This window comes from Biomphalaria glabrata, chromosome 17 (genome assembly GCF_947242115.1).
Source record: "Biomphalaria glabrata chromosome 17, xgBioGlab47.1, whole genome shotgun sequence".
Classification (NCBI taxonomy): domain Eukaryota; kingdom Metazoa; phylum Mollusca; class Gastropoda; family Planorbidae; genus Biomphalaria; species Biomphalaria glabrata.
Window position 1 is genome coordinate 19,662,473 of NC_074727.1, and position 27,642 is coordinate 19,690,114.

General features: G+C 37.3%; 1 protein-coding gene across 1 annotated transcript in view; it reads left to right on the top strand.

Moving 5' to 3' along the window:
- The window catches only part of LOC106065341 (uncharacterized), an 88,328-nt gene extending 65,611 nt beyond the window's left edge, over window positions 1-22,717 (top strand). The window contains exons 3-5 of the mRNA XM_056015872.1: window positions 18,969-19,043; window positions 19,444-19,486; window positions 20,235-22,717. Of these exons, the coding sequence (XP_055871847.1) occupies window positions 18,969-19,043; window positions 19,444-19,486; window positions 20,235-20,256 (140 nt within the window). The 3' untranslated portion in view covers window positions 20,257-22,717. The remainder of the gene's footprint in view (window positions 1-18,968; window positions 19,044-19,443; window positions 19,487-20,234) is intronic.
- The last annotated feature ends 4,925 nt before the right edge of the window (window positions 22,718-27,642 follow it).

Sequence of the window (27,642 nt, forward strand, 5' to 3'; positions counted from 1 at the left end):
CAGTCTAAAAAGGTGATTGTGTGTGTGTTCGCTGATGAATATCGAAATAGGATTCTCGCTAGTTATTCCCTCAACTATCTTTCTATCTCTCTCTCTCTATATATAATTTTCTTCATGGCTCAAGAGTTTGGACACCAAATAATGGAAAGAACACTCTTTTATTTCTGCAAGTCAGACGGACTAGAGTTACTCCACGTAATTTTAGAGGCGAAAAGAAAGAGGGGGGGGGGGGAGGGGGAAGAATAAAGAGTATTTACTCGACACTAAATAGCAGGGCCGAACTTAACCATTGTGGGCCCAATGCGAAACAGATTTCGATGGGCCAAATTTGGGTCGGGATACGGATAATAAGTGAAAATAAAAGTTTGTATTAGAAAATATATTCGTCTTTGCATTTTATTCATACTTTACTAGTACAGAATTACTTTACGAGCCTTGCGTGTAGCAAAGTCATACAGTAGATCATAAGAATTCTGTTTCCTATATTGATCACGCCGTGTAGCAAAGTCATACAGTATATCGTAAGAATTCTGTTTCCTACGTTGATCACGCTATATAGCAAGAATTACCAAATGTTTCAATCAACCTACGAGAATTGTTGACCTCAAGTAATTCTTCATTAGTTTAAGGCGCGAGAAGCTTCTTTCACTAGATTCCACAATTACGGGTATTGCATAATGCCGTTTTTTATTGCGCGTAGGATTGGCGTTTTCCATATTAAATGACACCCCAAAATGACAATTTGGTCTATATATTTCAGGAGATTTGTATGAGTTTTCTAAAGATTTTAATAATTTCCAGATATTTCTAGGGCTTTTTCTTAAACTTTGCAATTTCAGGAGATTTCCAGGAGCTCATAGTAAATCGACAGGAAGCCGCTGGAAATCTGTTTTAAGTTATAAAATGGTTTATATTAATAATTTATACACCTAGAATTAGCGCGGGTCCTATGAAAGTTCGGGGCCTACTGCGGTCGCATAGGGTGCAGTGGCATAAGGCCGGCCCTGCAAAATAGCTGCGTATGCTACGCCACCGGTCGACTAGTACATTACTGATGTTCCTTTAAATCAGAGGATACTTCGTCCTGCCTGTTTCTAGTTTCATTCTAATCGTGCACGATAATTGGAGCCGGAGAATCTATTAGGTATTAAGCCGTTGGTTTTACTGCCTGAATATAGCAACTTGTTTCCCGCTGTCTAATGGGACTTAGGGAATAGAAGCCATTATACATACTCTGCCTAGCATATAGAGTAAAACACGTGTCTTTATCTTTGTCTCTATGTATTGTATTAGGTTGTGTTATTGTTGTATATGTAAGTTATAGCCAGTGTTGTATGTTTTATTACTAGCAATACTTTAAGAAGAGGAAGGCGTTGAGACGTTATATTTTTGCGCGTTGCCGAAGTGAGTTTAAGCTCATTCGTATGTAACACAAAATAATTTCAGTTTAACGGAAGTAATAGACTTTCACACGATGACTTCTAATGTATTTATATACAATAGGGCAACTAACTAGAGTGGATAACAGAGAGTTGATACGAAGATTATCTGCCCTTATTCAATTCAATAATTTTTATTTAGTTGGAGGCGCAATGGCTGAATGGTAAAGTGTTTGGCTAACGAGCCGGGGTCCCAGGTTCTAATCCTGGGGAAGACTTTCGGGATCTTTACAGCGCCTCTGAGTCCACCCTGATATATTTGGGTACCTGACATTAGTTAGGGAAAAGTAAAGGTGAGTGTTTGGTGTGCTGTCCACATGAATCCCTCGTTAACCGTGGGCCACATAAATTGATATGAACAAATGACCTTTACATCATCTGCCCCAATATATCACAAGGTCTGAGAGGGGAGCTTTAATTTTACTTTTTAGTAAGTTGGCAACAGTTGAGTTAAGCTTTAGTGTACATCACATTGTTTATTTAATAATGAAAATCTCCGGTACACAAACAGTAGTAGCCTCAAACGTTAAGACTCAGTTGCAGTGCGCACTGACGAAGACATCACGCAATTTTTCCCACGGCACTATTCCACACGACACTAGACAGCTTAGCAGTAAAAAAAATAATTAAAATGCTTACTAGAAGAAGCAGAAAAAAGTGTTCATGTAATACATTATAAAAAAGTTGAATACAGAGGTCGCCCACAAGGTGTTAAAATACGCCCTAACGTTTCACAGAGGCGATCTCAGTGGGTGGAGAGTGGTGCAACCGCCCAAGGCTCAGCGCCTGAGTCAACACGGAATCAGAATATTCTATTGTCACCTTGTACACATCTAACTTATAGAATGTAAAGTCCACACTTCTGACTGGAAAAAATTAGCTCAAGATCATGCACTCCTGAGTGGTCCTATGAGTTTTGGGCATTCAGGCAAAAAAGAAGTGAGTTTAACAAATAGCAAGGTTATAAAGGCAGGTTAGAAAGACGGGTTATAAAGAAATGTTATAAAGACAGGTTATAAAGACAGGCTATAAAGACTGGCTATAAAGACAGGTTATAAAGACAGGCTATAAAGACAGACTATAAAGACAGGTTATAAAGACGGGTTATAAAGAAATGTTATAAAGACAGGTTATAAAGACAGGCTATAAAGACTGGCTATAAAGACAGGTTATAAAGACAGGTTATAAAGAGGGGCTATAAAGACAGGTTATAAAGACAGGTTATAAAGACAGGCAAGGAAACGCATCTAACGCAAACTAAGTCAAATCAGGTAAAATGTGATCCTGTGTAATACAATTTTGACGACAAAGATTTCGTAGTATATCATTAAAAGGTAAGATTCGGTTCAGCTCTATGTTTATATATATATATATATATATAACTCATGGCTTATGTTTATAGGAAAAAAGGTTGTGCTAAGTCTTCAGCTCCAAAAGTGAAAAATAAATTCAATCCACACTCTTGTACTTACATATCTTCTAATGAAAAAAAAAATTAAGGAAAACAACTCCACATTTATTACTGTATCTCCAAAAAATGTTAGTGTAGAAGTTATTTTCCTTTTCGATCTCAATCAAAATAATTAATTACCAATAATTAATTACCTAATTGATTTTTTTTAATTGATTCATGTTTTGTTAGTTACTATACGCCTAAATAATAGTTTAAAGTTTCAACTTGATCCATGAGTGGGTGTGGGACAATTATCTAAGGAGACAAAACCCCAAATATTTATCCATATCTCTAAATAATGAGAAATCAATTTCCTTTGTAAGTATCAAATAAAATAATTAATTACTATTGATTAATTGACTAATTGCTTTTTTTAAAATTGATTTTGTTTCTTCAGCATAATTGTTAAAAGTTGCAAATTAATCATAGAATGGGTGTGGGAGACATTACGTGTACAAACCTTTTACCAGACAGACAGAGTTAGTTGAAATAAGCTTTGTGAAAATTGTTTAGACACAACTCGCTATACTATCAACGAACCCCTTATAAGGCCCTACATGTGTCAAGATATTATATGTCAGTGTTAAATTTGTTTAGGGGCCCTAAGGAATAACTTGTCTTGCCCTTAGGTAAACCAGGCGCTGGCTTATCGTCTGATCTAGAAATACTTGGCTAATGTTACAGACTTGATACTTTACCTTTACTCCTTATAACTACTATACCTTTTTTCATCTTTTAAAATTTTTTTTTTAGTAAATTATAGTGTTATAAGATTTCCATGTCCAGGCTAGATATAATATATATATAGGTCTGTGATCTATATATTTTTATAAAGTGGACTATTTTTTCATATTCATACGCCATTAGTGCAGAAAATGAGTGAAAAAACATTCATGTTGCAATTTAAAGATAATGGTGACATAAAACACTGCATTCTTCTTTAATCTTTGGACTAAATAAATATACTAGTAGTTTGTATTTGGTGATCAATAGATGTCTCCTAACAGTACTGGTATTGTACCCTGATCTCATTTCAGCTGTATAATACATACGGAACAGTTTCCTTGCCATTATGGTATCGGTTAGGATACTTCGGACTACAGAAATATATTAGCAGTTTGTATTGTTGATCAATAGATGTCTCGTAATAGTACTAGTAATGTCCCTGACCTCATTTCAACTATATTTGTAAATTCAGTTTCCATTCAGTTGCCATTGCGGTGTTGGTTTGTCTACTTGGAGCTCACAAACTTAATGTAGGAGAGAGCTAACACTAAAGAGACAAGAGCTAACTTCAGGGGAAGTGACTCGATCAATAGTTTACATTCAACCGATTATTTCCCCCTTTAAGTAGGTGATCAATGTCCGTTACAGGGGCTAAGTGTCACGTCACGACACGCGGGGTCACGCACCCGGGGTCAGGGGTCAATCAACGGGAGGTGTATTGGATACAATAGCTTAGTCGCACGCGCATATTAAAACCCTCCCAGACCTACTTTCTTTATGTATTGTGTGTGTGTGTGTGTGTGTGTAGCTGTTATCGATTTAAATAAATAGCAGTCACATTTATTTAAATATCAGGGGCGTAACATACACTTTTCCCAATTGTTTCCAATTTTGAATAAAAGTGCCGCCTCTGTCGTTTATTATTAACTATTCCTCCCTTTGCTTTAAATCTCTTTCGTATAGTGCAGTGGTTCCCAAACGTTTTCTTTAACGGAGCACTTCGCACATTTAGAGTATTTAACGGAGCACTTTCTTTATTTTTTTATTTGGAGAGATTAATTCACGCGGTAGCCTACTAGTTAATTTTTTCAGTAGTTCGTGCTACACCTTTTTATGCTTCGCGGATCACTATAGAGTTCTGCGGAACACATTTTGCCTGATTTTGGGAAACACTGGTAGGTCTATAGTGTGTTCTTGATGGTATTAGCATGCTCATTACGTCTTATCCAACCTTGTGTAATGAGGCTCAAATCTCTTTAAAAATTCCTGTTTCACATCAAGATTCAAACTCGAGCCCTCTCGTAAGGTAGCCAAAGGGCTTATATCACTCAGCCAAGCATTTCTAGCTGGATTATGTCTGTGATGATTGCAGGTGTTATTAGATCTATCATGTCATTGATATTTATCTGCAACGCTGGAATAAAAATAACATAAAGCAGCTGAAATACAAATGGATGAAACAGTTCCTTATGAGAGAAGTTCCAGTGTTCCCAGAGTTTGGAGAACGTAGAAGAGTAAGGACTACCACCAAGGGGTTTGACCTTTTTTTGTGTGTCTTAACAAAGTCAATTTCACAACTCATTACAGTTTTGTAAACTGCTATATAAGGACAATGTTTCCCCACTCATTACAGTTTTGTAAACTGCTATATAAGGACAATGTTTCCCCACTCATTACAGTTTTGTAAACTGCTATATAAGGACAATGTTTCCCCACTCATTACAGTTTTGTAAGCTGCTATATAAGGACAATGTTTCCCCACTCATTACAGTTTTGTAAACTGCTATATAAGGACAATGTTTCCCCACTCATTACAGTTTTGTAAGCTGCTTTATGAGGTAAATGTTTCCCCACTCATTACAGTTTTGTAAGCTGCTATATGAGGTAAATGTTTCCCCACTCATTACAGTTTTGTAAACTGCTATATAAGGACAATGTTTCCCCACTCATTACAGTTTTGTAAGCTGCTATATAAGGACAATGTTTCCCCACTCATTACAGTTTTGTAAACTGCTATATAAGGACAATGTTTCCCCACTCATTACAGTTTTGTAAGCTGCTATATAAGGACAATGTTTCCCCACTCATTACAGTTTTGTAAACTGCTATATAAGGACAATGTTTCCCCACTCATTACAGTTTTGTAAGCTGCTATATAAGGACAATGTTTCCCCACTCATTACAGTTTTGTAAACTGCTATATAAGGACAATGTTTCCCCACTCATTACAGTTTTGTAAACTGCTATATGAGGTTAATGTTTCCCCACTCATTACAGTTTTGTAAACTGCTATATAAGGACAATGTTTCCCCACTCATTACAGTTTTGTAAACTGCTATATGAGGTAAATGTTTCCCCACTCATTACAGTTTTGTAAACTGCTATATGAGGTTAATGTTTCCCCACTCATTACAGTTTTGTAAACTGCTATATAAGGACAATGTTTCCCCACTCATTACAGTTTTGTAAACTGCTATATGAGGTAAATGTTTCCCCACTCATTACAGTTTTGTAAACTGCTATATGAGGTTAATGTTTCCCCACTCATTACAGTTTTGTAAACTGCTATATAAGGACAATGTTTCCCCACTCATTACAGTTTTGTAAACTGCTATATAAGGACAATGTTTCCCCACTCATTACAGTTTTGTAAGCTGCTATATAAGGACAATGTTTCCCCACTCATTACAGTTTTGTAAACTGCTATATAAGGACAATGTTTCCCCACTCATTACAGTTTTGTAAGCTGCTTTATGAGGTAAATGTTTCCCCACTCATTACAGTTTTGTAAGCTGCTATATGAGGTAAATGTTTCCCCACTCATTACAGTTTTGTAAACTGCTATATAAGGACAATGTTTCCCCACTCATTACAGTTTTGTAAGCTGCTATATAAGGACAATGTTTCCCCACTCATTACAGTTTTGTAAACTGCTATATAAGGACAATGTTTCCCCACTCATTACAGTTTTGTAAGCTGCTATATAAGGACAATGTTTCCCCACTCATTACAGTTTTGTAAACTGCTATATAAGGACAATGTTTCCCCACTCATTACAGTTTTGTAAGCTGCTATATAAGGACAATGTTTCCCCACTCATTACAGTTTTGTAAACTGCTATATAAGGACAATGTTTCCCCACTCATTACAGTTTTGTAAACTGCTATATGAGGTTAATGTTTCCCCACTCATTACAGTTTTGTAAACTGCTATATAAGGACAATGTTTCCCCACTCATTACAGTTTTGTAAACTGCTATATGAGGTAAATGTTTCCCCACTCATTACAGTTTTGTAAACTGCTATATGAGGTTAATGTTTCCCCACTCATTACAGTTTTGTAAACTGCTATATAAGGACAATGTTTCCCCACTCATTACAGTTTTGTAAACTGCTATATGAGGTAAATGTTTCCCCACTCATTACAGTTTTGTAAACTGCTATATGAGGTTAATGTTTCCCCACTCATTACAGTTTTGTAAACTGCTATATAAGGACAATGTTTCCCCACTCATTACAGTTTTGTAAACTGCTATATAAGGACAATGTTTCCCCACTCATTACAGTTTTTTAAACTGCTATATGAGGTAAATGTTTCCCCACTCATTACAGTTTTTTAAACTGCTATATGAGGTAAATGTTTCCCCACTCATTACAGTTTTGTAAGCTGCTATATGAGGTTAATGTTTCCCCACTCATTACAGTTTTGTAAGCTGCTATATGAGGTAAATGTTTCCCCACTCATTACAGTTTTGTAAACTGCTATATAAGGACAATGTTTCCCCACTCATTACAGTTTTGTAAGCTGCTATATGAGGTAAATGTTTTCCCACTCATTACAGTTTTGTAAGCTGCTATATGAGGTAAATGTTTTCCCACTCATTACAGTTTTGTAAGCTGCTATATAAGGACAATGTTTCCCCACTCATTACAGTTTTGTAAACTGCTATATAAGGACAATGTTTCCCCACTCATTACAGTTTTGTAAACTGCTATATAAGGACAATGTTTTCCCACTCATTACAGTTTTGTAAGCAGCTATATGAGGACAATGTTTCCCGACTCATTACAGTTTTGTAAACTGCTATATGAGGACAATGTTTTCCCAAAAATCGAAATTAGGACGTTTTGCTTTGGGCGTAGATACTATTCATATGAAATAACTGTAGGATTTCAAACTTCTGACATGTGGTCGAATAAGTTCACCTGATGAATTTATGCCAGACAGCATAGCTTTTTTCCTGTGGAATATAGACTAGGAAGTCTTCCGAAAACAAAGAAGTCTACCTAATCATCTAGTTTGCCGTTTGCTGATATTTTCCTTCCCAAAAAGACAAATTGTCTTAACATTTCATTTAACATTAGCAGTGTTGTCTCACTAACCGTTTCCCCGGGACTCCGAGGTTTGGGGGGGGGGGGTCTCCACATAGTTCCTTTCTAACCACTTATTAAGTCAGTACCGACACTTATTGTCGCTGCGAGCAGCAAGACCTCTTAGCGATTGCTAGGTATAGCATTATGTTTACTCAGCAACCATGATGAGGTGACAATAGATCCTGAAACTAAAGAACCGACAAAAAGTGGTGGTTTTGTTGGATTAATTGATAAGAGCTCAATTCACTGGTGAGTATATTTTATCGCATAAGCCTGCCTCGAACTCAGCCTGCCTGGAACTCAGCCTGCCTCGAACTCAGCCTGCCTGGAACTCAGCCTGCCTGGAACTCAGCCTGCCTGGAACTCAGCCTGCCTCGAACTCAGCCTGCCTGGAACTCAGCCTGCCTGGAACTCAGCCTGCCTCGAACTCAGCCTGCCTGGAACTCAGTCTGCCTCGAACTCAGCCTGCCTGGAACTCAGCCTGCCTCGAACTCAGCCTGCCTGGAACTCAGCCTGCCTCGAACTCTAATTCATTTTTACTAATGCAGAATCTGGTATGCCCTCATATGTTAAAAAAAAATGCTCTGTTATTATAAAATATATTAAATACATGAAGACATTTTATAATTGCGTATAATGAATGTTTGTATGTTTAATTTTTTTTCTAGTTTTATAAATACAAAAGTATTGAATAACTGGTAAAATCTTAATACTCCAGCATGATAATTTTTAGGTTGCAAGGTCTAACTGCGGAATTATCGTTCTAGTTCTTTAATGTTCTTACAAGCTTTCTTTCTTTATTCCGATGGAGCCAAAGGCACTAGCGCGTTCTTTCTTTATTTCGATGGAGCCAAAGGCACTAGCGCGTTCTTTCGTTATTCCGATGGAGCCAAAGGCACTAGCGCGTTCTTTCTATATTCCGATGGAGCCAAAGGCACAAGCGCGTTCTTTCGTTATTCCGATGGAGCCAAAGGCACTAGCGCGTTCTTTCTATATTCCGATGGAGCCTTAGGCACTAGCGCGTTCTTTCTTTATTCAGATGGAGCCAAAGGCACAAGCGCGTTCTCACGTTATTCCGATGGAGCCAAAGACACAAGCGCGTTCTTTCGTTATTCCGATGGAGCCAAAGGCACTAGCGCGTTCTTTCTATATTTCGATGGAGCCAAAGGCACTAGCGCGTTCTTTCTTTATTCCGATGGAGCCATAGGCACTAGCGCGTTCTTTCGTTATTCCGATGGAGCCAAAGGCACATCGCGTTCGTACGTTATTCCGATGGAGCCAAAGGCACAAGCGCGTTCGCTCGTTATGCGATGGAGCCAAAGGCACAAGCGCGTTATCTCGTTATGACGATGGAGCCACTTTATCTCTGCCGCGCATGTTTGGCTCGTTCCAAATGTGCCAGTCATGAACTTCAAGCCTAGGCTTGTATCCTATTTGGTGATTCAAGGGCCGCATATATGATAACCCAATCAGCTATTCTTTCCTTCTGCTCATCACTTTGTGTTGGACTTCGATTTAAACATATGGAGTCATTTTACTTAACGATTAGGGGCGTCACATAAACGTTTGCTTCACCTCTCCCAGGGTGCATAAAAGTGCCGTCTTTGCCGTTAACCAATAAGTTCTGCTTTCAGTCGATTTTTTCAAAGCGCGTCGCTTCTGCTGTTTGCTTTCTCAGAACTGCTACTAGCTTGCATGGAACATTCTGGCCCAAACTCCCTCGTATAGTGCGTTCTTCCTGCTACTAGCTTGCATAGATCATTCTGGCCCAAACTCCCTCGTATAGTACATTCTTCCAGCTACTAGCTTGCATAGAACATTCTGGCTCAAACTCCCTTGTATAGTGCGTTCTTCCTGCTACTAGCTTGCATAGAACATTCTGGCCCAAACTCCCTTGTATAGTGCGTTCTTTCAGCTACTAGCTTGCATAGAACATTCTGGCCCAAACTCCCTTGTAAAGTGCGTTCTTCCTGCTGCTAGCTTGCATAGAATATTCTGGCCCAAACTCCCTCGTATAGTGCGTTTTTCCAGCTACTAGCTTGCATAGAACATTCTGGCCCAAACTCTCTCATATAGAGCGTTCTTCCAGCTACTAGCTTGCATAGAACATTCTGGCCCAAACTCTCTCATATAGAGCGTTCTTCCAGCTACTAGCTTGCATAGAACATTCTGGCACAAACTCCCTCGTATAGTGCGTTCTTCCAGCTACTAGCTTGCATAGAACATTCTGGCCCAAACTCCCTCGTATAGTGCGTTCTTCCAGCTACTAGCTTGCATACAACATTCTGGCCCAAACTCCCTCGTATAGTGCGGTCTTCCATCTACTAGCTTGCATAGAACATTCTGGCACAAACTCCCTCGTATAGTGCGTTCTTCCAGCTACTAGCTTGCATACAACATTCCGGCCCAAACTCCCTCGTATAGTGCGTTCTTCCAGCTACTAGCTTGCATAGAACATTCTGGCACAAACTCCCTCGTATAGTGCGTTCTTCCAGCTACTAGCTTGCATAGAACATTCTGGCACAAACTCCCTCGTGTAGTGCGTTCTTCCAGCTACTAGCTTGCATACAACATTCTGGCCCAAACTCCCTCGTATAGTGCGTTCTTCCAGCTACTAGCTTGCATAGAACATTCTGGCACAAACTCCCTCGTATAGTGCGTTCTTCCAGCTACTAGCTTGCATACAACATTCCGGCCCAAACTCCCTCGTATAGTGCGTTCTTCCAGCTACTAGCTTGCATAGAACATTCTGGCACAAACTCCCTTGTATAATGCGTTCTTCCAGCTACTAGCTTGCATAGAACATTCTGGCACAAACTTCCTTGTATAATGCGTTTTTCGTGCTACTAGCAAGCTTAAAGCGGCCTGCTTCTAGCATGCATAGAGCGCTATGGTCTAATCTCTTTGATATAATAAGTCCTTTTTGCCCTAGCATGTTCCTAGCTCTCTAGTCTCTTATTCTTATCTTATCTTGTCTTATCTTATTTTATAGATTACAGACATTACTTAAAAAAAAAAGATAATTACGACATTCGCAATTCATGTGTCATCTAGTCATGCGTGTTGATCTAGGACTTAAACTCTGGTTTTCCTGGCTGATTCAGGCAACCCAGACAAATCTTAATTAAAAATGACTGTTCCACATCGGGATTCAAACTCGAGCCTCTTGTAAAGCAGTGAAGAGATTTATGCCACTTAGCTAAACACCCTAAATTGATTATTTCTGTAAGATAAGCCAGAATCTCTTGAATGTGTGTGTGTTAGTGTGTGCGTGTGTCTGTGTGCATTTCTTTCAGAGTAAGATGAACAAGGACACATAGAGTCCTTAAGGACCATACACAACCTTAGGAAATCTTTCCATTGGCTGCCTGATCGTGCGGTTTGCGCGCTGGACTGTCGTTTGGATTTATCGATGGTCCCGGTGGGTTCAAACCCTGCTCCCTCCCATCCCCCGTCGTCCTGCGGGAGGTCTGGACTAGGAAGTAAACTATCTTCAACTCTGAAGGAACATCCGAAACATGTAAAACAACAAACCACATGTCTCATTGGTTGACTTCTCATTCTTAAATCCTTTGACTGCCTCCCTATATTGATTCCTTTAATCAAGCCTTGCCAACAAATCAGAAAAGAAAGCGAGAGAGAAACTTTGGCAAAGGGAAATAAATGAAAGAAAGATAAAGAGATAGAGAAGAAAAGAAGAGATTATGGAGAGAGAGACACACACACACAGCACGTGGAGCAAAATGTGAGATTAAAAAATGAAGATATAATGAGATTAAAGAAGACACAACAACAAAATGTAAAAATACCCGGATGTAAAGAAAATATGAAATTCACGCTGGGAAGAGAGGGAGGAATTACAGAAAACTATTGGTTGTTTGGAATAATCACGTGATACAAGTCATCCAATATGGCGTGAGAGGGTGGTCCGGCCCGATATTGAATTCTCTTGGGATTGTGGAGTGTTTGCAATGAATGATGAGGGAAAGATTCGTTCATTCAGCACCAGAAATGGACAATATGCGTTTGTGATTTTGTAATAGATTGATGTGTACTTGCAGACGACATTTGCATTTGTCGAATTATAGATTACTAGTTGTTCTCCCCCCCCCTCTTTTTTTTCGACTCTAAAATTTCGAAGGGTAACTCTAGTCCGTCCGACTTGCAGAAATAAAAGTGTGATCTTTCTATTACTTAGTGTCCAAACTCTTAATCATGAAGAGAATTATATATAGATAGGTATCAGTAAACACAAATTGTAGGTTCTAATAAGTCACTATGTCTTTGAACTATTCCGATGAACATTTAGGATGTATGTTACTTACAAACTTGAGTTATTTTTAGATGTTTTTGTTTTTCAATTTTCAGCGTCCCCTTTAATGGAGTCTGTCTGTCAGTCGGTCTCGTTTACATCTAAAAAACTGCGAGAACTTTGAAAAATCTGATTGTCTTCTGTTTTGTGGTTTGTAGATACCACATTTTTTCGGATAATCAATTTTTTTTTTTTAAGTTTGTTTTTGTTTGTTTAACGGTATCGTACATGGAAAAACCGCTTATGGTATTTAGTGGTCTTACTTTGGTTGTCCCGGACATTCAGATTAACAGATTAACACCAGAAATATTGTTTGAAATAGCTCTTCAGATTTACAACAATTTTCTTTCTTAAAAGTCGCAACAATCTGATTACCGTTAATAAACAGTTTCTGATTTTTTTGTAAAAAAAAAATATTAGCGCCAAACGATTGTTTGAACTCGCTCTCTGGCTAATATTGGATCTAAATTTCTTGACAAATCGTTCATAATTCTCACTATCGATAATAAATTGTTTAGGACTAATAGGCCCTACAACTTATACCACCACATCAGTCTTGTACGATTTTTTTCCCTTGTTCGAGATTGATATTTTTCCGTATCTCATGCAGACAAGGCCGTTGTCCGTCGGCGGTCTATTGCAATTTTCTTGAATTCTTCTTCACCTGTCTTCGATGAACGTTTTTCTTTGGGGCTCTAATGTGGTACCCGCGGTCTTTGTGAAAGCTTTCCGTCTCTTTCAGAGGCCATCTGCTGCCAGCTACTTTCCTCTATGCCTGAGAGGCGAAATGGCGCCTGAGTGGATCTTTATCATGCTTACAGTTGGCAGCTCTTCTACGATGTCCTCCTTTAAGCTCGCCAAAGAAGATCGCATTTGGCATGAGATCGTCTCCCATGCGGGATAGGTGTCCGACCCAGGGAAGCTGTGGTTAGGTAATTAACTCTTTCTCTCCGTAATAATTTACCACATTCTGGTGGAATCAACGTTGGTATCGTCAGTTAGGAGAGAAAGAGTTAATGCTTCTATATGGGTAGAAGCACATCGAACTTTATAATACAAAGGTACTAGTTACGAACGCCAGAGTATTCATACCGTCTGCTCAAGCCCTCACCACTCCGCATCACAGGAAGTGCACTTGAATGGATGAAAATTTAGAATGAAACAAGATGTCATTATGAAAAATTAGTACCGAAATTGCATTCACAATAAGAATGGGTTTGACAATAAGCTAGTAGGAACCTCATTGCCCCAAGTGACACCGTGAAAAGTTCATACACTTCGTACTGAGGTCAATACATAGACATTTCCTGTCGTCTGCTACGTTGGTCCACTTATCTATAATGTAGCTATTTGTATGCGCACTTTTTGGTGAAAAAAAAAAATCAATATTGCCCTTGTCGTAGCAAGAGGCACGTGCTATTAGCCTTCCTTCCATTGGCTGTTCAGGCATGCTGACGTGAACTGCACGTGGTGATTATCCTAATTGCATAACGAGGCAAATTAATTTGGTAATGGCGAGGGAGTAACTCGGTTCGTGTTTATTTCTTTTTTTGAGCAGTTATTGTTCTTTGGGCGAGATGTTCATTGTTCCATGTAATAGGGCTTGTTCGTGTAGAAATACGTCAGAGGCAGAGCACTTTCTAGTGATGTATTGTCAGAGGCAGAGCACTTTCTAGTGATGTATTGTCAGAGGCAGAGCACTTTCTAGTGATGTATTGTCAGAGGCAGAGCACTTTCTAGTGATGTATTGTCAGAGGCAGAGCACTTTCTAGTGATGTATTGTCAGAGGCAGAGCACTTTCTAGTGATGTATTCTCATGTCTTTGTCTTTTGATTTGTTTTTCTTCTCTTTTATATACTTACCACTATTTATTAATCTCCTTCTCTGTCTGTCTGTCTGTCTGTCTCTGTCTTTCTGGTCTCTCCTTCCCTTTTTCCTTTTAACTCTCTAAAACGTCCAGATACGAGAAAGGGGGATAAAGGCGGGGGGGGGGGGGGAATTGATAGAAGGTTTGATATAAGAGTCACACACTCTCACACACTCTCACACACTCTCACACACGGACATCTCTAAATTAAATTTGGATCACAAGTCGGACGGTGTTGACGTCAAAGAAGCACATCTAGTTGAATTCCCAGCGCACACAATTTCTCATTCTTTAAATATTTCAGTGAATCTGGGGTTAAAAAACTTTTTTTTTGTTAAATTTGTTTATAATGTGTGGTAAGGTTAGGTTATTTTGGGTAAGTTTTAAGATGAATGCTTGAGTAATTAATGACGTACTGCCATTGTGTTTTTGTAACATTTCATGGTTCATACTAAAGAATTCTTTTAAGTCTTACAGTAAGTCGTACGGGTATACCTACAAATAAATAAATATCAGGGCCGGCCTTATGTAATTGGTGGCACTAGGCGAAGTGAATAGGGTGGCTCCAACTGAAATAGAAAAAGAAACTTAATAAGGCCAAAAATATGCAAATCAAAAACGTTCCTACAGCCTATTTTAAAATCAACATTTTTTTTAAAATTTAGTGTATAATGTCTAGCATAAGGGTGTAGTCTATAACATAAGTATATCCCCTACATTCTGAATATGATGTGTCAAGATCACTGCCTTCTAACAGACCATTACTGGTTGACTTACTATTTATACTATATTGATATATGATTATAGATTTGCACATAATGTACTATACTACAGCAACGTAGGCATCAGTTTGTCCCATTTATCGTCTATTACTGTCAGTATTTAGTCCATGGTGATTGAGAAAGTGTGAATTAGTCAGCAAGCTATTTGCATACAATTATGAAACGAAAGAAAAAAATATAAACAGGCAGAATAAAAGGGAGACAATTTAAACCACAGACCAACCTTACGCCGGGAGAGAGGCCAAGGGAGGCGAACTCAATAATAAAAAAAAATAACGACATGTTAGCTGATTTTTGTTTCTCTTTGAGACGAAGATATTCGTGAAAGTATGAAGATGTAAATTGCAGTTTAAGAAGTGAGTCGCCATTGGTACCCGTGAGCTGGACAGTCGGTACCTCCACATTTTCAGGCGGTTACATCATCGGAATAGGAAGATGCCATAGATCGATCCAAATGCTTTAGCTTGTTAACACTGAAGCCAACACAGGGCCATCGTTAAAAACAGGCAGTGCAATCTTTCGAAAGCAGATTTAAACTTAAAGGAAAAAATAAATAACATTCATACATAGAGACCATACAACACCAATATTACTCCGCAAACACATATTCCTCCTCTTACACATATTCTTCCACCAACACATTTTCCTCCGCTACACATATTTCTCTGCTTATACATATTTCTCTGCTAATACATATTCCTCCGCTTACACATATTCCTCCGCTAACACATATTCCTCCGCTAACACATATTCCTCTGCCATCACATATTCCTCCGCTAACACATATTCCTCTGCTATCACATATTCCTCCGCTAACACATATTCCTCCGCTTACAAAGCTTAGGGAAGCAGACGATGATTGAACATAAATCTTAATGAAAGGCGCGGCTGTCCGCGTGTGATGAGAAGTTAAGCTGTCTCTGCCTGGTTGAGGAATAGAGGTGGCTTGTGTTGGGGGAGAATACTTGTTATGTCGTCTGCGTGTAATACGAGGGAGGAACAGGGCGTTGAATACAATTTAAAAACAAAAACAACACCGCCATGTTTTATCATTGGAAAACCAATGACTTGGCAGAATTTAAGTCATTGGTTAACATGCATGACTAGATGCATGACGCATAGGACAAAATCATCTTTTTTAAAAGTAACGTATGTATTTTATAAGAAAAGATAAGACAATTATATACCTGTTTTGGTATTACTCTATTTATAGTTCACCCAATTAGGCAGCGGTATCTCAAGTGATGAAGATGAACATCACGATGTTGCATGTTGAAAAGGGAAAGCAGGACGCCGTCTTCCAGAAACCACAGTCTAGCTGGGCTGGGCAAACAAATCAGCCTGGCAACCTAGATCCTACTCCTTTTCCCGAAGAGAGCACCTACACGCTTGCGAGACGTGAAAGTCAGCCACAAAGACTGAGCGTGGTGCAGCAAAGACCTATGGGAAAGAATCAAAGAAGAACATACCGAGATCATGCCACCAAAAGAGAAGTCCTTTCCCCAACGGCAGCACGTTCTCTGAGTGAGATGGTGACCGAACTTGAAGAAGATACGCTGGACATATAGACGAAACAGGTTTACCGAAATCAGCCACAACCTAGATGCCAAAAAGAAGAAAACGAAAAGAAAGGCACCAGCTGGGAAAAGGCTGCAGAAGTCACGCATGACCTATTTCTTAAGACAGAGCTTGCCAGAGAACGTGAGGGAGGACTTCTATCTATGTCTGAGCAAATCTACCTATTGTCAATAGTTTACTTACTTTTTCACAGTAATTTATTGTGTAACTATCCCTCGATTCACTCAATTGTCCTGTATTCCCCACTTTTTCCATATGTGTGTTGTTTGTCTGTCGTTCAAGTCAGAAACAAATAGTGCATTTATCAAAGTGTGATATAGTGTCCCCTCGTTTTTAACCTGTTTTCTAGATTTAAATATACTTATTCCGTTTCCAAGAGCTGAACTTTTTTACCTATGTAGCAGTCAACGTAGGGAATATAATTATTGTTTTTATGCTATCTGTCCGTCCGTCTGTTTGCTTGACTTTCCGTCAGTCATTAGCATTGAGATGCAAAAAAAAAAAAAAAAAAAAAAAAAAAAAAAAAAAAAAACTATTGAAATCGATTCTTACTGTTGTCTGAAGCGAACTCAAAACTGTGAACCACTTTTTTCATAATCTGAAATCGCATTTTTTTTTTAAATTTCATTTGACTAAAATTCAGAAGAAATTAAAACACTGGATGTAGCCGTTGCACAGCTGCACCTATTATAATCACGAAACAGGCATTGCCATTTTTAACAATCATCTGGGTATTCTTACAATACCACACACATACTTAGTAACTAACACAACAAACCACCGACACGCACACACACACACATAGCTCGGTCACAGGGTTCAATGAAAGATTACAATTTCAGATAGGCAATGGCAATGATTTAGTGATATCTGCATTAGCTAGCTCACACAATAGGTTGTGACAGCTCGGGTCAAGGAAGCATAAGGCTTGGAGCTGGCTTGGTGGCTGGCCTTCGTAACCACTCGCTGGCCATCTACTCCTGCCTGATGCACTCATTTGCCCTATCTATCCATCTCTCTACTCTTTTTTCTTACTCTCTCTCTCTCCCTCTCTCTCTCTCTCCCTCTCTCTCTCTCTCTCTCTCCCACTCTCTCCCTCTCTCTCTCTCTCCCTCCCTCTCTCTCTCTCTCTCTATCTCTCTCCCACTCTCTCCTTCTCTCTCTCTCCTTTACTTATCCTGTCAAATCTATGCATAATCTAGAGTGGATCCATCCTATATTGATCTCTTACTCTGTAATTTAAATATTTCTAACTTCTTCTTAAAGGCATACAATTAGATCTACTTTTTGATGACTCTCTTCACTTTCTCTCTCCCTCTTTCTCTCAATAGTTTATTTCTCTCTTCTCTTTTCTCTCTGTCTATCATGTTCCTACTATCTTTGTCTTTGTCATTCAACTTTTATTTATTTGTCCCACAAGTAAGCTCACTCTATCGCTCTATCTTTCAGTCCTTTAAGCTGCTAGATCTATATTTAGTTCTTCTGTCTTTCTGTCTCTCGCTCTCACTCTTTTTCTCTTTCGCTCATGCTCGGTGACTGAGTGGTTAAGCGCTTCGCTTCCGAAATTGGGGTCCTGGGGTCGAATCGAATCTTGAGTGAAGACTGGGATTTTAAATTCCGGGATTTTTAGGGCGCCCCCGAGTTCATCCAACTCAAATTGGTACCTGACTTGAGTTGGGTAACAGTAGAAGTGGTTGGTCGTTGTACTGGCCACATGACACCCTGCTTGTTAACCGTTGGCAAAAGAAACAGATGACCTAAAAGCATCCGCCCTATAGATCGCAAGGTCTGAAAGGGAAACTACTCTATAAAGAGACTCCCGTGTGTGTACTTATCTTTTCTTGATTTCTTTTCACGTGATTGAAATCAGGGACCAGAAACAATGTTTGAATATATTTATGTATTATGTTATCACAGAGGAAGGCGTTTTAGCGCAGCCGCTTTGGTGCTGGACATGTTGAAGCATGTGCTCATTTCATTACATTATTTGTTCATTTCATAACGTCAATAAAAGAACGATACATGTCTATGTTTTACAGGTGTACTGACATTCAAATGTATATACGAGAGATGATTGTAATTATAGTTTCTACATCAGTGCTAGGTTTAAAGTTTATAATATAACTTCGATTGCAATGTTTATAGGTGATAATATTACCCAAAGACAAATAGAAACATTGATAATATACAAATTAATATGACTTATTTGAATGCTATATAAACTTCTATTTAATATCTTATATACAAATATTTAATGTTCAAATATCATTATCCATTTAAAATGTGAATACAAAAACTTCATGTATATATGTCGATACGTTCATGAAAAAAATAGTGTTCCAACACAAGGGAGGTAAACAATCATTTGATTATAAGATAAAATTGAAACTTTTTCTCTATTATGTCCCTTATTTGAATCTTTTTTTTTTTTTAAACAGTTGATGAAGACCAGTTGAGAGCTGATGATACAAGTCGCGTGACACAGAAACCAACATCTATACCAGTTGCTCAAGGTAATATCTTTCTATCTATCTATCTATCTATCTATCTATCTATCTATCTATTAGCGATTTCGAAATTGCGTAAAAAAGCAATATATTATTTTTGTTTCCAGGAGTATGCTAAACTCAAACTTCTAAAGTTAGATATAATGCTCTCCCTCTGTCTCTCTGTCTCTCTCTCTCTCTCTCTCTCTCTCTTCCACGTTTACTCAAGGTTAATGAAAAGTACAGCACCTTTCGTCATTCTCTCTCTTTATCTCTTGTCCATCTCTCTCTGTCTCTGTCTCTCTCTAATACTCCCCTAATACTTGGACATTGAGTTTGATTTATTTAAGAGTACAATAATTTCCCATGAACATAAAGCTTCTACAAGAATAAATCTCTTTAGTTCTGCTGTATCCATCTATTTCAGTCGAACCAACGACATCGTCCATTACAGCCAACTCTACTATCGCGTAAGTTGTTTGTTTTTAATTGACTTTATATAGCAAATAGTCTATTTTGTAGCATGTACAGAGATATAATATTGGCAGTGCCATCTGGCAGTCGTAGCGCCAGTGTCATAAAACAAAGCAATGACATTTGAAAGAGCCCTATCGCCAGTGTCAGATAACAAAGCAATGACATTTAAGTAGGGCCCTAACGCCAGTCTCAGATAACAAAGCAATGACATTTAAGTAGGGACCTAACGCCAGTCTCAGATAACAAAGCAATGACATTTAAGTAGGGCCCTAACGCCAGTCTCAGATAACAAAGCAATGACATTTAAGTAGGGCCCTAACGCCAGTCTCAGATAACAAAGCAATGACATTTAAGTAGGGTCCTAGCGCCAGTCTCAGATAACAAAGTAATGACATTTAAGTAGAGCCCTAACGCCAGTCTCAGATAAGAAAGTAATGACATTTAAGTAGGGCCCTAACGCCAGTCCCAGATAACAAAGCAATAAATGTAATAACTGTAATAACACGAGCAAAGGCTACCGGAAGTGACACCTACCCAGAGTGCAGAAAAAAATTGAAATTTCCTGAAGAAATTGGCTGATGATCTAATTGAAATAATCTCATTGTCATGCAAATCTTTATGTCTTCATTCCCAGAACAATATTTAAACAATGAAAATGTTATTTCTATTTATGTCACTTGATTTGTACTTTTCTATAAGCGGAAGATGTTTTATTATTGTGCTTTTTATTTTATTTTGTAGACCTTACAAGACCGGAAGCTGATTTTCCGCTTCTCAGACAACAGACGAAACGATAGTAAGAGTTGCCATGGAAACATTCTCAACATTCACAGCAAAAAGAAACTAAAATATCTTCACTGATGACATTCATGTATACACCTCACTATTCATTCCATCACTACTCTGATCTGATTCACCCGGAGTGTAAGAAGGGCAGCAGCCAAAGTTTCCCACTTTTGTTCTTCAAAGACACAGCTCTCCTCATTGTGCCATATTTGATAAATGAATCAATATTTTTTATTTTATTTTAAATATCAATGTAAATTCACTGAGTGTATATTTTTAATGGGCATATAGTAAAATATAGTAGCAGAAAAAAATATTCTAAAATATATTAAGTCTAGAGCTTGAGAAATGCTTACGGCGTCATGAAATTCCCAGCATTCTTTCACATCTAGCCCTAACTTCCGGTAGGAGAACAGGGGCTGACGTAGCTGTGGGTGCGACAGTGCATACAACCGAGACCAATCGTAAAAGAAGGCCTGAAAAATGACCTGTAACGCCACAAACTGTGGGCAGTTTAGACCAATAGCTCGTTGCCATGTCGAAGGTCTGTACGAGCTATTGGTCTAAACGGAAAGGGGCAGCTTTCTTTCTCATCCTAGGGCCGCTTCATTCCTATTGCTCTCGGCTAGAGTCTTACCTACCCCATAAATAATCTAGATCATGTCCAAACAAATAAATGATCAATCTAAGGGAGGTAAATAACAATTTTAACTAGGTTATCTAGCTACTAGTAGATTAGAACTGTTAGACTCTGCTCTATGCCTTTAAGGCAGTTATTGTAATTGTCTTATGCTATCTTTTCCTTTCTAATCTATTTTCATTTGTTATTATTTTGATATATAAGGCGTAACATTAACACATTCTCTATACCGTATAAGCCCTTTACATGCAAACTTAAATGAAGTACTCCTGCATGTTTGTCATACAATAGGTGGTGTTATCCCTGTAAGAAAAGCAATGATGTACTTTACTTTAGTCAACAAAATGTCTTAAGATGATAAAAAATTTTAACCAAAAAGAAAAAAACAAAATACGAAAAGAAATATTTTCGCTTCACTTACATTGTAATATATTTTTTTTTCTTCTTACTGTAAATGTAATTTCACAATGTTAATGTAAATCTTTTTGCTTCACTTCAAGCTCATAACATCACGACACAAATCACATCATAACATCACGACACAAGTCACATCATAACATCACGACACAAATCACATCATAACATCACGACACATGTAACACTATATCACATTATAACATCATGACAACCAATTTTCCGTTAGGACATCACGACACACCCATGCCCTATTATAACATCACGATTTACCAATCTACCATCATAACATCAGGATACATCAATATACCATCATAACATAAAGTCACATCAACGTCCCAGTATGACACCATAACATCACGACTTACAAACGTCACATCATATCATCACGACGCACTATCGTCGAGTTATAAAATCGTGTCACGTGAATTTAAATCCCTAACATCAGGACAGACATCAGGACAGGCATCAGGAAAGGCATCAGGACAGACATCAGGACAGGCATCAGGAAAGGCATCAGGAAAGGCATCAGGACAGACATCAGGACAGACATCAGGACAGGCATCAGGAAAGGCATCAGGACAGACATCAGGACAGGCATCAGGAAAGGCATCAGGAAAGGCATCAGGACAGACATCAGGACAGGCATCAGGAAAGGCATCAGGACAGGCATGTTCAGCTCATTAAATCACACACTTATTTAAATAAACACACTCGTGTTTAACAGAGACAAAATTATAACATCGCGTCACACTAAAGTCATTTCATAACATAGACTTATAACATCGCGTCACACTAAAGTCATTTCATAACATAGACTTATAACATCGCGTCACACTAAAGTCAATTCATAACATAGACTTATAACATCGTGTCACACTAAAGTCAATTCATAACATAGACTTATAACATCGCGTCACACTAAAGTCAATTCATAACATAGACTTATAACATCGCGTCACACTAAAGTCATTTCATAACATAGACTTATAACATCGCGTCACACTAAAGTCATTTCATAAAATAGACTTATAACATCGCGTCACACTAAAGTCATTTCATAACATAGACTTATAACATCGCGTCACACTAAAGTCATTTCATAAGATAGACTTATAACATCGCGTCACACTAAAGTCAATTCATAACATAGACTTATAACATCGCGTCACACTAAAGTCAATTCATAACATAGACTTATAACATCGCGTCACACTAAAGTCATTTCATAACATAGACTTATAACATCGCGTCACACTAAAGTCAATTCATAACATAGACTTATAACATCGCGTCACACTAAAGTCAATTCATAACATAGACTTATAACATCGCGTCACACTAAAGTCAATTCATAACATAGACTTATAACATCGCGTCACACTAAAGTCAATTCATAACATAGACTTATAACATCGCGTCACACTAAAGTCAATTCATAACATAGACTTATAACATCGCGTCACACTAAAGTCATTTCATAACATAGACTTATAACATCGCGTCACACTAAAGTCAATTCATAACATAGACTTATAACATCGCGTCACACTAAAGTCATTTCATAACATAGACTTATAACATTGCGTCACACTAAAGTCATTTCATAACATAGACTTATAACATCGCGTCACACTAAAGTCATTTCATAACATAGACTTATAACATCGCGTCACACTAAAGTCATTTCATAACATAGACTTATAACATCGCGTCACACTAAAGTCAATTCATAACATAGACTTATAACATCGCGTCACACTAAAGTCATTTCATAACATAGACTTATAACATCGCGTCACACTAAAGTCATTTCATAACATAGACTTATAACATCGCGTCACACTAAAGTCAATTCATAACATAGACTTATAACATCGCGTCACACTAAAGTCAATTCATAACATAGACTTATAACATCGCGTCACACTAAAGTCAATTCATAACATAGACTTATAACATCGCGTCACACTAAAGTCAATTCATAACATAGACTTATAACATCGCGTCACACTAAAGTCAATTCATAACATAGACTTATAATATAAAGACACACTAGTGTAAAATCATAATATCACACACACTCAATAAAGAAACACAACTGTTGTAAAACAAATAATTGACCGACACCCTGGTTTTAAATGATTTGTAAATAACATTTGAACCTTTTATATATGAATTGTTTCGTCTTTATTCAATTTATCTCTTTTTTTACGTTCCATATTTTGTATATTTCTTTATCAATTCTTTGTATTTGTTGAAATGTGGATATGTCCACATGCGTGTATTAAATAAAAGTCATACAAAGACATCGTTATATTGAAGAAAAGATAATACATTTTATTCTTTACCAAGTGTAGTTTATATCTTTTCTTTATTTTTTGTTTTAGAATATTACACTTATCTTAGCAATCTCTGTACATTTTGGTGGATTATATAAATATGTCACACTTGAGGTGCTCCCTGCATTCTATATTGACAACGACTGGATTTCGAAAGAAACTGATGGAAAAGTCTTAAAGAGATCGAGGCCCAAAGTAAAACAACCGTAAGGACTGGCTGTTAAGAGATTTGTAGTGATATATCTATTTTATAATGTCTTCGTAGAAACTTCAATTTTAATTTTTTTTTTAAATAATTAGCGACTCAATACGTTCAATGTATTGTTTTAATTCTAGCTAATGTGGTTCAAGGGACGCAACCAAGAGAATTCGACATTCTTCATAACATTTTCATGGTGATCATTCTTGTTCAATGGAAATATGTCTGCTGTATTTTGACTTTATGTAAGCTGTATGTTGACTACACGTTGATTGTTTGTTAATTGTATATTGATTGCATGTTGACTGTATATCAACTGTATGTTGATTGCATGTTGACTGTATATCAACTGTATGTTGATTGCATGTTGACTGTATATCAACTGTATGTTGATTGCATGTTGACTGTATATCAACTGTATATTGATTGCATGCTGACTGTATATCAACTGTATGTTGATTGCATGTTGACTGTATATCAACTGTATATTGATTGCATGTTGACTGTATATCAACTGTATATTGATTGCATGTTGACTGTATACCAACTGTATGTTGATTGCATGTTGACTGTATACCAACTGTATGTTGATTGCATGTTGACTGTATATCAACTGTATATTGATTGCATGCTGACTGTATATCAACTGTATGTTGATTGCATGTTGACTGTATATCAACTGTATATTGATTGCATGTTGACTGTATATCAACTGTATGTTGATTGCATGTTGACTGTATACCAACTGTATGTTGATTGCATGTTGACTGTATACCAACTGTATGTTGATTGCATGTTGCTTGTATATCAACTGTATGTTGATTGCATGTTGACTGTATATCAACTGTATGTTGATTGCATGTTGACTGTATATCAACTGTATGTTGATTGCATGTTGACTGTATATCAACTGTATGTTGATTGCATGTTGACTGTATATCAACTGTATATTGATTGCATGTTGACTGTATATCAACTGTATGTTGATTGCATGTTGACTGTATCTTGGTTGTATATTGATTTTTGTTGGTCAATGAAGTAATATCGTCGTGAATATTATCTATTCTAAACTATTATCTTAACTTTAATCTAGCTCAATAAACATAACTATTAAACATTATTAAAACATAACACAATAAACATATTGCAATGAACAATTTACAATAAATATAGTAAAATTATCATAACACTGGGTGCAAAAATAATGAGTTTATAGGACGTGACGTAAATTCATCACATTTAATTCATCAAAGAAAAATGGACTCTTCTGTCATCGCTGATACTGATTGAAAAGTAAAAAAATGACGCCTAATAATCCAATCTTTATCTCATTTCTGTCTGTGGTCCAGTCTGGGGCACAGGCCACCAACCAGCTTCCTCCAGACGTCTCGGTTATTGGCGATTCTCTCCAACTGTCCCCATGTCTTGGCGGTCTTCTTGGTATCTGCTTCCAAATTGCGGCGCCATGTATTCCTGAGCCGCCCTGTCTGGAATTCCTGTAAGAGAGAACCAAATAGAAGAGTACACAACCTTGGTGGGAAATGGGAAAATTAACCTGGGTTTTTCTTCTTGCAATAGTATTTCTAAAATAAAAATTAAAACCAAAGTTAATAGAAACTAATTAAATTTATTTTTCTGTAAAAAAAATGAAATGCAAATAATTTCATGAAAAAAAAAAGAATATTTATATCCTCACTTTTTGTTTAGATAGATCCTGGACTAGATTTCGAAGTGCAGTTCCGAGACGTTTGGAGACATGATTGAGTCACTCCTCTTTTTTTATCAGTACTATGTTGCCATAAAAATTGAAAGCTTTGATTTGTTCGTAGGCCTTTGAATTCCCCATTTCCCACCTAAAGGTTGTGTACAAGAAGTCGTGCAAAGCACGTGATCTTTGCCATATTTCCTGAGCTTCTGACTCTATCATTCCAGATGTTCCTGTAGAAAATATAAAAATCTGCACATACCATTTGTTTATAGAAATGATATTGATAAATGTGATATCAATAATAAAAAGTACTCTTATTAATACATTTCTACTAAAAGAAATTACTTTACGAATTGAAAGAAATAAAATTATTACTTACCTTCATAGTTTATTGTACATCCATTTTCTTGATGGTGAGTAAACCAGGTTGCATATTTTGATGGTTTTTTTTTCAGAATCTTTCCAATGGTAACATAGTTGTTGACAATAAAGGCTAGTTACATCAACATCAAGTCCAAGTCCAGTATGGACCTCTATCAAACTTCCTACTCCAATCAAGGATGTGTCTCTTCTCTCCAGCCAACTACCATAAAAAAAGACTACAATGTCCAGTGGGGCGTCGCCTTCTGCTTTTTTTATAAACTTGTTTTACGATTGAGGCAGCTTTAGAAAAAAAAATGTCTTTTTCCCTATTAAAATATGGGACTTGACTCCTTTAAAAAAAACATATTTCCTAAATGTTTTGTGACAAAGTCCTGGCAAATTTAAAGTCTCACAAAATGTGTTTGGTCCTAAGTCCCAGAGACATTTCAGCTGCAATAGCCTCTCTATTTACTGAATATTCTTTAGATCGCTTATTACAGTCACTGTTTGAGGTGTAGGGGCCTATAAAAAATGTTTATAAAATGACATTCTAGGCAAGCAACTTCAATGCTTTTAACAAGTCCTTTACTTTTGTTCTTATCCACATGTGCTTTCATTTTCCCAAAACATTGAGGACAAGCAACCTGTGCAACAAAGTTTATTAGCAGATCCAATTCCACTAGTGTTGCGTTCAGAGTTATCAAATTTAGGAATGTCAAAAACTGTTTCACTCAGTTTTAGCTTCCTACTGAAACTGATTTCTTCAGGTGCCTTGTTCATAAGCGTGGCCGTGGAACCAGTTGCCTCAGAAGTAGATACTGTAGAACTAGTAGACATAGATCTAGAAGTAGTAGACATGGACAAGTTGGGCATGTTATTGTTGTGAGTTAGACCCATCACTCGACGTATTTATTAGTGATAAAACTAATGTTTCATATTTTGTCTTGCGTGCTTCTGCAGCATTCTTTGCATTAGAAATGCGATAAGATAGCTTCCTGCGAGGCATTTTAATTTAAATGTAAACAAGTTCGATGTAGATCTAGATGTAGGACATTATGACGATGCGGCTTCAACGTAACGGTTCAGTCACATCAAAGGTTTACGTTCTCTGCCGGCGGAAGTGAGCCTATAGTAAGACCCTAAAAGTAGCCAGCCAATCAAAAATTTTAAGACAGTTCCGACTACGGCTAGAGGCCAATGAATACGTCAGCTGTCTAGGGAGATTGTAAACTGATAAATGTCACAAGCTATAAATAGAAAATAGAAAAAAAAAACGCAACAGAAGAAAGATTTTCTAAATATCTATTAAAATCAGAATTCTTATTGGCTAAAACAAAATAGATTCATCTTGTATGGAGAAAAAAAATGGCTTTACGGTGATATATCACACACATAGCTTTTAATCCTATCTCTATTTGTTGTTAGCGCCAAACTTTGCATTTTATAGAAAAATTGTATAAAGAGACAGCTGTTTATACTTTACAAAAAAAAAAAGTAATTATTTGCCAATCATGAAAATGATATTTTTATGTCCAGAAATGGTTGGGCTATTTAAATTAGTTTAAAACTAAAAATAGAAATTGTTACCTATTTACCCAAATTTTGTGTCCCACATAGCCTGAATGACCTTTTATTCAATGAAGAAAAGAAAAAAACACTTCATGATATAATGCACGATTTAGGCAAGCTGAATTTTA